The 10,000-nt window shown below is 37.9% G+C and overlaps 1 protein-coding gene and 1 long non-coding RNA gene across 2 annotated transcripts in view; one reads left to right on the forward strand and one right to left on the reverse strand.

Annotated features, from left to right (window-relative positions):
• Positions 1–1,148, reverse strand: part of LOC128607117 (uncharacterized) — a 5,629-nt gene extending 4,481 nt beyond the window's left edge. Inside the window, exon 1 of the long non-coding RNA XR_008385815.1 lies at positions 908–1,148. This is a non-coding gene — a long non-coding RNA (uncharacterized LOC128607117). The remainder of the gene's footprint in view (positions 1–907) is intronic.
• Positions 1,149–5,045: 3,897 nt separating this feature from the next.
• The window catches only part of gnb5b (guanine nucleotide binding protein (G protein), beta 5b), a 16,359-nt gene continuing 11,404 nt past the window's right edge, over positions 5,046–10,000 (forward strand). Inside the window, exons 1-2 of the mRNA XM_053623780.1 lie at positions 5,046–5,667; positions 8,986–9,097. Of these exons, the coding sequence (XP_053479755.1) occupies positions 5,542–5,667; positions 8,986–9,097 (238 nt within the window). The 5' untranslated portion in view covers positions 5,046–5,541. The remainder of the gene's footprint in view (positions 5,668–8,985; positions 9,098–10,000) is intronic.

Consider the following 10,000-nt stretch of genomic DNA (forward strand, 5'->3'; position numbering starts at 1 on the left):
TCTAGATAGTTGTGTCCTGTATGATGATGATGATGATGATGATGATGATGAGCAACCTGCACTGGTTTTTTGTTTTTTGTTTTGTTTTTTTCAGTCCTCAACATTCCCACCTTCTTCATTACTCTAGATCTTAAAGATCTGCCTCAGAACGTCTGGAGTTTTGGGAATTTTGTTCCGTTCCCATCCCGTTTTGCCTTGCGTCCTGATTTTCAGTTCCGAGATCGTGTGATCAGCCAATCGCTCGCTCGCGTGTATGAAATCTCGGCTAGCCGTTCTTTTTTCCCCTCTGTGGTTTTAACGTCCTGCTCGGTAAGGATGCAGCCATGGCAGGGCTCGTTGCAGAACGTAACCGTTAGCCTAACAGCAGCAGCCATTTTGTGTAATGAAAACCAGCATTTCATACTTAGCATCGTTAAGAAAAAAAAAAGAAAAGAAAGGTTCATGATGTCATGTGATCAAGGTAGCAATTGGTTGCTCGGCGTTAACGTAAGCCCCGCCCACTTTAACCCAGGGACGTGGATCAAAATCAGGACGTATACACCGTCACCACGGTAACGATAAACGGAGCAAACCTCTCGTCTGCCTTTTTAAAAACAATTTCCCTTTTCTTTGTTTTTTTTTTTAAAGTGTGAATTAATTAAAGCAGGTGAATTTCTTGCAGTATTACGGAGTTGAAAACGTCTCACTGCGACCGCATGTTCCGTTACATAACTGTTTTAATCAATAACGATAGAAAGATAATAATCTGATATAGGCGGGGCTTGTTCTGTTCGTCTGTTTGTTCGTTTGTTTGTTTCAGAGACCAATGAGAGAGAAACATATAAATCTATAATCCAAAATAATACACACACACACACACACACACACACACACACACGTTCTTAACGCTTGAAATGAAATGCCTTACTCTGTTTATTTGCACCCTTCTCCCACATCGACCGTCAGCTGATCGTTAACGTGAAGGTGAAGTTTTTTCGTCGTCGTGTTCGTTGCACGAGCGCGGGTTCTGCTCGCGCGGGTTTCAGGACCATCTGTGTGTCACGAGGATTTTTATTTTCCGTTCACTCAAACTCGGAAGGTTTTCGATGCTACCAATAAAGGATAACGTATAAAAGAAACTGGAGGCTGAAGTGTTGGTGTCGTGTCATATTTATTGTTTATCAGGCCTTACTGCGGAGCAGAAACGTTCGGTCGACATCATTTCCTGTTTCATCATCGCTAAGAATGTGATTTCCTGTGTAAAGCAGTGACGAGTCGTCGTGAGTTAACGATATCTTTTTCTTTACGCACTTTCGGTTATTTTCTGGGGAGAGAACAGGTTATTTAGGGATGCACCAATCCGATAACAACAGTTTTGATCGATATCAAAAATCAGATTTCGACTTTTTTCTTATATTTATGCAAAATATTTTAGTGAGGGATCGTCATTTACGTCATCGTCAGCTGAAAGAGAATAATAATAATAATAATAATAATAATCGGGACACACAGCCGTTAAACGGTTTCAGTGGATATTAAATATTAACCGCTCAGGTTGAGATTAAAATGATAATGAAGTGAATATCAGATACTCGTCGCTCTAATCATCTAATATCGTATCAGGTTTATTTATTGGATTGTGCATCCCTGGTTTAAGTATTCGTTCATATTTTTGCTTTACTTTACTTGTGTTATGTTTTGAGGTTTTGTTGTTGTTGTTGTTGTTGTTATTGTTTTTGTTGTTTTTTTTTTACAAAGCCGTACCTTGGAATGAACAATCCTGTCGGCATCATTTCCTGTTTGCTGATTTCCTGATGTTGTGAAGCAGTGCTGCGTTGTTGTAGTTCGATATGCACTTTTAGCTGTTTGCTGGAGAAAAATAAAAAACGAAACCGTGTCATTCACTTTATCCTGTACAGAACACTCGGCTCGGACGCCGTCCCGCTCACAGCGGACGCAGTGCGGTAATCGAGACATGTTTGCGATGTCTGTGTGTGTGTATAAGGGTTTAGTGAGTAAAAAGCTTCCTTTACCTGTGCAAGCATCGACAAACTCACATCAGACACCAAACATGGAGTTACAGCAGAATCACCAGAACGTTAAATGAACAGCTCTACATTTGTGTAAAAACGTGATCGCTGAACTCGTACACGGTTTAAAATATTCGCTTTAAATCCATGGTCGCTATTCAGCTTTCAGCAGATTACTCATGTCATAAAAATTCAGGTGGGAAACATTTTAAGGGAAAATATTCCAGGTACTCAGGAAAAAAATGACTGTACCTGTTTTCTGTACCTGTTAGATTTCCCGGAATATTTATCACCTGTTTTCTTTGTTTCACAACTACAAAAAAATATAACGTTCCGACTTTTACGCTGCTTAATTTTTTATTTTTTTTAAATGTTTTCCAGCATCATTTAAATTTTTTTTTTTTTTTTTAAATCACATAAACATAAGTTCTGGTTCTGGTTCTGGTGGATCTGATTCCACGCCACATAAAGGTTTTAGGTTGATCACTACATCACTGAGGTTCGGCGGGGAAAAAGAAGAAAAGTAGTTTTATAGCTAATATCTCCTCTTATCTATGTGTCATTGCATCTTAAACCACCATATTGCATTACACTGTAGTGTGTACAGGTGTGTGTGTGTGTGTGTGTGTGAGAGAGAGAGAGAGAGAGAGAGAGAGAGAGAGAGAGAGATCCCCAAAGACCTGCTGAATTAGTTGCACTAAAGCCATTATTTTCCATTTCTGCCTGAGCGAGAGTGCGGAGTGTATAAAGTGTGTGACGTCAGATCCGCTGTACAGTTCATCCACGCCTGTGTAAAAGCGTAGTGTTAGGTAACATTGTTAGCGTTGACACAAATGCTAATCGTCCCCTGAACTGTAAAAAAGAGAAAAAAAAAGAAAGAAAGAAAGGAAAGTCAGTCCTGCTGAAAGCCATGTGGGAGCGATCGTCTCCTCTGATCAGATCCGTCTGAAGACGTGAGGAAACGTGTGTTAAGTCTCTGTTGCTGTAACGATCACGTACAGAATGTCCGAACCTGTTCGAGTCGAATAAAAGAAATAAGCACCACGTGTTGGGTCTCTCACGTGTTTTTCTTCTTCTTTGTTTAGCTGTGTCTTTGAGTCAGAGGATGAGTGAAATCATTTATACAGAGAAAATACTGTACATGTGCACTATTTTCACATACTTCAGTTAGCCAGCTAGCTCATATGAGCTAATGACAGGATTTCTGAGGCACTCTTCAGGCTAGCTGGCTAACATTAGCTAACGTGAAAGGGTTTTGAAAAAAAATTTACCTCAAGTGCAGCTATGAATTTAAAAACAATTATAATGATCAAATAAAGTATATTTGTGTTCGTGTGCACATAAACACAAATACACAGGTGCTTAAAAACACTGCTATATGAACCAGTCTGGCTGGGAAGCATTGAGAACCGGTTTGAACCAGTATGCACTGGATTTCAACTGCCACATAGACCGTGAGATTACAGTAAACAGCTAGCATAAGCTAACATGACAGGATTTTCTGAGATGTTCATGATCTTTACAGCTAGCTAATGTTAGCTAATCTGACAGAATTTTTTTTTTTTAAATGTACGTATATATTCATAGCCAGCTAGCGAACATAGGTTCACGTGGCATTATTTCTGAGAGTATATTCAAAATTATATTTATGAATGTTAATGCTAGCCATAAATCCTCTGAGAAGATGTAATGTTCACAATCCCACTGCCAGCCAGATAGCTGACCTGAGCTAAACCTGATGATTAGCTAACCTAAGAAGCTTTTCATTTCAGATTTATAATATGTAGTGCTAATGCTAGCGGCCCGGTTCCCTTGTCATAACTTTCTGAGAGTCTTATTTGTAAATGTTTATAGTATTTGAGGTCATGAACTGCCCCTAACTATCATAAATGTTTATTATTTTTAATACTAATGCTAGCCATCATTAGCTAATCTGGCAGGATTTTTGCTCTTGTGTTTATAAATACACCCTCCTGGAAAAAAAACATAGAAACCATCACAGAAATTCTAATGGCTTCCACTACAAATGCCATTACAGACCATCAGCTGTGATCACCAAGTTGACAAAAGTGTTCTGTTGGTTTTTAATGGTATCCACTAGGCATAACATCCCACCAATAAAAGTAGAGACCCACCAGGACCATTACAGTATCCATTAAAACCATTACAAATTCTGTGAGGGTTTCTATTGTTAGTTTGTTTGTTTGTTTGTTTGTTTCCGCAGGGTAATCATAATCTGCACTGCTAAAGCTAGCTGGCTAATATGAGCAGTCTTTACAGGGTTTTAAAGGGGGGGGGGAACCTACCTCAAGCGCAACAATAAATGAATAATGCTTACGCTATAGGGCGTTTAAGTGCACCCAGATACGAACGTGTCTGAACTGTAGACCAGTTTGAACTGGTCTGAACCCGTAGCAATGCAAACAGTTATTGTGTGTAGCTGCTGTACATGGATTGTTGATGGTTTTTCCCTCCTCAATTTTCTCCTTAATTTAGTCTTCCAGCCTTCAGTCAGCTACTAACGGGGAGGGTGAAGGCCTCTGAGACAGGTGAACCACATCTAACGCTATCTGCCCTCTTCCACATACATGAGCTCACTAGTGTCACTGTTATTGGCAGGAGGGATAGAGTAAGCCCCTCCCACCCAGAGAGGACAGACAATTTTACTCTCTTGGACTGTGTGTGTATATATATATATATATGTGTGTGTATATTTCAGATTTATTGGCTATAGTACATTATGATATATAGTATTTGTATACTGGGGTGTGTGTGTGTGTGTGTGTGAGAGAGAGAGAGAGAGAGAGAGAGAGAGAGATTGGCTGCTATTTCAGGCTGTAATACCTCCACAATCTTCTGTAAGGAGATTACTGTATCTTCCTCTCAGTGTCTCGTAAGCTCACAGCCCACACACACACACACACACACCCCTACGGACAAAGCTCTCCTATAAGGTAAGTGAACATTTTATTAATCATTACTTTTACGTCTTCACTGATAGTGTTGATTTTATGATAGTTTGCCTGGTCTTTGGATACAGAACCGACGTGATTCGAATCGTTATTAAGAATCAGAATAACACACACTTGTTGAGTCCTGTCAAGTGTTTCTGTTTTATTTCATTAATGTTCCACTTATCCAAAGAGGAAAATAGGTTTAGTAGTAAAAATGCTTTACATCCCAATATGCCTTGTTTAGGGCACAAAAACCCCCCAAAAACCAACTCGAAGTGCGCGAGTGTCGTCGATCAGGAGCGAACACGGAGTAAAAGTGTAATAATAGACAGCAGTTGAACCTCCGTGTGTTCAGTGCTTTAAACAGACTGTATTAAACGCTAAAAACAGTCCGAGTTTAATGTTAATGTAAGGAAGGAGGGCGTGGTTTAAAGTTTGAAGGCGGAGCTATAAATTAGAAGTTATTAGAAGTGATTCAGGTGAAAAAATAGTTCCAGATTCGTATTTTACGTGTGTGTGTGTGTGTGTGTGTGTATTCTGTATCATTATCCAGGACCGTCCTTACTCCCCTCAGCACCATGTGTGACCAGACGTTTTTAGCGATCACGTTCGGCGCCTGCGACAACTGCAGCCAGAACAAACCTCTGATGAACATCTACCTGCAGAACGAGCCGGTTAACTACTGCTCACTGTGTGTGGAGAAGGTACCGCGCGTCTCATACACGTCCCTTCGCTCTCTTCCCTTTCACAGAGTCTCACGTTAATCACACGTGTGCAGACGGGAGGAAACCTGTAGCTTTAAACTCTTCACATGTCGTGGATGTGTTTTTATTTATTTATCTTCACGCGAATACGTTATATTAAAATTGGATTCGTTTACTCTGTCATGTGGTATTGTTTTTTACACATTACTTATTTGCAGATTAAATATTTTTTACACGATTTGTTTATTTTCACGTAATTTTAGTTTTTTCATATGATTCATTTTAACAGGTGATTTTATCTCTCCATAGAATTTATTTATTTCCGTGTGATATTTGTGTGTGTATGTATATATATATATATATATATATATATATATATATGTGATTTTTTAAATGATTATCTTATTCATCACTTGTAATAAAAGAACAATTCATTTATTTTTAAATTATTTTTTAAATTTTTTTACATGTGTTTTACTTCTTTCATGATTCATTTATTTATTTTATTTATTTATTTTTGCATTATTTATAAAATTAATTTTCACGTGGTTTTAATTTAAATGTGATTCATAGATTTTTTTTTATTTGATTTTCCCCACACAATTAATTTATTTTCTCATAAATTTTTGCGAGATTTCTTTCATTTGTTTATTTTTCCTGTGATTTTTATTTTTTACAGTTTATTTTTTATATGTAATATTTATATATAATTTTTTTTTTACACATGACCTTTTTGTTTTACATAATTCATTTGTTTTTATATGAATTTTTTCACATTTTTATTGAGGTGATTGTTTTTCACATCACGTGTAATCACGTGAAATCACGTGAAATGACTTTTCCATGAGGCGCATTCTCTTCGAGTGGGGACAGAAAGTCCTGTCCTGATGATAACACACATGTACACACACACACACACACACTAATGGCCTATTTAAAAATAACCCTTATCTTCTGAGCTGATGTAAAACGTGTACACGCTACTTTATAAGCACTCTTTCATCTATTTTAACATTTTTGCGTCTTTCTAAAAGTCTACAAGTTTGAATTTATTCTTATTTTTGTTTATTATTATTTTTAACACCATCATTTTTTCATGCTTTATTTCCATGGCTGCATTAGAGATGCTGAATCCCGTGCGCTGTAGGTTTAGATTAGACAGACTGAACCATTAGCTCGGGGCGGGGGGTGTTTACTCCTCGGGGTCCTCGAGCACTCGTCCGCAAATCAGATCCACTCTCTCGGCCTTTTTACTTCAGCAGCATCATATTCGTGAATATCAAATCATCTAGAACATGGGGTTGGAATCGAAACAGAACTCGTGCTGAATATTTCCGATCTGTGTAAAGATCCTCCCTGAGTGTGTTCTGGAGATTAGTCTGATCCACTCTTCTCCACATGACGGAGTGATATCTAGTGGAAGTGCAGGGATTAAATTCAGAGCCAGAAGCATCACTTCACTACACTTTATTAAAAGAAAAGGTATTATTTTAAAAAGATATACTCCACACTTCATCTGTTCTCATCATTAGCATTTTCAGATTCTTTGATCTGGGGTTTTGTTTGTTTCTTTTTTTTTATGCAAAGGACCCAGCTCATTCTAGTGGGGTTTTTTCATCCTTATTTTATTTTATTTTTTTTACAGACACCTCGTCAACAAACGGACTTTAAACTGTTGCTTGGAGTTGTGTTTTTCTGCAAAAGTGCTGTAATTGTTTGATTTGAATACTTTAACATTTATATATATATATATATATATATATATATATATATATATATATATATAAGCCAGAGGTTTGACAGAGGCACGTCTTCTCCTACTTTCCCCATCCCACCTCCAGCTTTTTCATTATTTATTTATTTATTTATTTATTTATTTAGACGGCCCACTTTTAAAGAAGAAGCACATGGATGTTGTGGTGTTGTAAAGCTCTGTGGAGACCTGGGAGAAGTTCTTACCTCACCTGTGCTGGTGTTTGTTTCTCATCCTTTATTCTTCAAAGCTTTTCATTTTGCTGACTTGTGTGTGTGTGTGTGTGTGTGTTGTTTGTTTGTTTGTTTGTTTGTTATTTACCATTTATAAGAGCTCTAGACACCTGATACTGTAACACTGAAGCTGAGAGGAAAAAGAAAGCTGTTGTTTTGTTTTTCAGCGATTCGGCTCTAATATATTCAGCTGGTGTTTTTATTTGCTCTGAGATGATTGAGCATTTATCACTGCTAGTACTAACACCATATAAACACTACAAACACTGCTGCAGCTCCAGAGTGATGCCAGGAAACACTCGTGAAGTGACGGTTCGGTGAGAAACTTGCATGTTCTAATCATTTCTACTGAAATCCCGTGAGAATGAGTTTTAATCTCGTATTAATGTGTTTGTTCATGTATAGTTTTGAGTAACATTAAAGCTGTAGCTTGTTGGTGATACAGATGTTTATGTGAATTTTGTCCCGTACTGTATATGCACATCGTATCGTCTGATATTTATGTAAACTGGATAAACTTCGGCGAGACGTCTTTCTTGAATGTACAGAAATTTTCCTTCCTGCTTCTTCTTCAAGTTAAGGGCGGGTTAAGTCTTACTGTCCCAATATTTATGCACTGCACACCCATGACTACTCGGTCAGCAGGTTTTCTGCTGTGTATTTGCACTTTGTGTAGTCCTGTATACGGTCATGTTTTGCACCACAGTCCTGCCGGAACACCACGTCGTTCCGGTATGTTCCTGCTATATATAGAGATGAGAATAAAAACCCTTGACTTGATTAGACAGACACGTACCAAAAGTTTTTAAACGTTTCATTTTCAGGAAGTAAAGGACGTAATCCTCCCGTCAGCTGTATTTCACTGTTGCCTTGTTGGAACATGATGTTTTCATGTTGATAAGAGTACGTGGTTTGTGAGGTCCTGAATCCCAAACACTCCCGGGACTGACAATTTCATTTAACCGATTTCTTTATGCACAGTGACGTCTGCACCACTAGGGGGCGCTGAACAAACTCTGTTGAAGAGGGATTTTCACATTTGAATCTTTTTTCTTTTTTTGTGGCATATAACAATTTCATAACGACTTCAGAACGACTCTGACATTGTCGGCTATGAACGTTTTTAAAGATTTATAAGAAATATAATTCATACGAGTTATTTTCCCCTCATTTTTTCTCTTAAAAAAAAAACAAAAACAAAAAATATATATATATACTGAAGCAGTAAAATGGCTTTGATGTTGTTGTTATGCTTGATGGGAAATGTAAGCGTGCAGAACATCATGATTCTTCTCTCTCTCTCTCTCTCTCTCTGTCTCTGTGCTTTTAAAGATGGCGTGTCAGGGTCTGGCGAAGGGGGAGAGCGTGGCGTCGCTGAAGGCCGAGGCGGAGAGTTTGAAGGTCAAACTGGAGCAGGAGAGAACCAAACTGCACGATGCGGACCGTGAGTATCAGAGGCCACGTCCCAAACCGCCCTCACATACTGTAGTGCACTAGACAAGGGCAATAACAGCTGATTCCACAGAGTGTACAGGGTTATCAGATTCATATTTATATTAACATGGCGTATTCTTTATCTTTTATTATTAGCATCTAATATTTTTTATTTATGGATATATATATATAATAAACTTATCGATTATTATTATTATTATTAGTAGCATGTAGTGGTGTAGTACACTTATGAAGGTACTAGTGAGATTCCTCTAGCTGTCTTATGATCAGTGATGTTCTTAATTTACTACCACTGCTATTACTACAGCAAAAAAAAAAAAGACTTCTTCAAAGAGTTCACTGGATAGTTAAGGGCTCTTCTCTATGTCTTGCATAAGTATTCACCCCCCCTGAACTTTTCCACATTTTTGTAGTGTTACAAATTGAAATGGACTTCATTGGGATTTTATGTCATGAATCTACACAAAACAGCCCATAATACTAAAGTGGGGCAAAGCATCACTCAAATTGTTTACAGAAATAACCTCCGTAGTGAAGCATGGTGGTGGTAGCATCGTGTTAAGCGTTACTCTTGTCCTCTCGGTTGGTTCTCTGATTAATCCCCTCTTTACCTGCTCACGCACTGACTTGGTTGTCAGCGTCCTCTCGGCAAGTCGCGGTTGTGTCATATTCTTTACATTTTTTTAATAATGACTTTTTTTTTTACATATGTTCTCTAACAAAGTCCTCCAAGAAGAGGAGTATTTATATTGAGGTCACATGACACTTTGCTTGCACACAGGTCCACTTCATTCAGCTAATCATGTGACTTCTGATGACTCATTTTCACAGCAGCAGGGGGTGAATACTTATGCAGCCACAACTTGAAATTTTTGTTAATTGTAAATAAATT

The sequence above is a fragment of the Ictalurus furcatus genome, chromosome 4 (assembly GCF_023375685.1).
Source record: "Ictalurus furcatus strain D&B chromosome 4, Billie_1.0, whole genome shotgun sequence".
In the NCBI taxonomy this organism is placed as follows: Eukaryota; Metazoa; Chordata; class Actinopteri; order Siluriformes; family Ictaluridae; genus Ictalurus; species Ictalurus furcatus.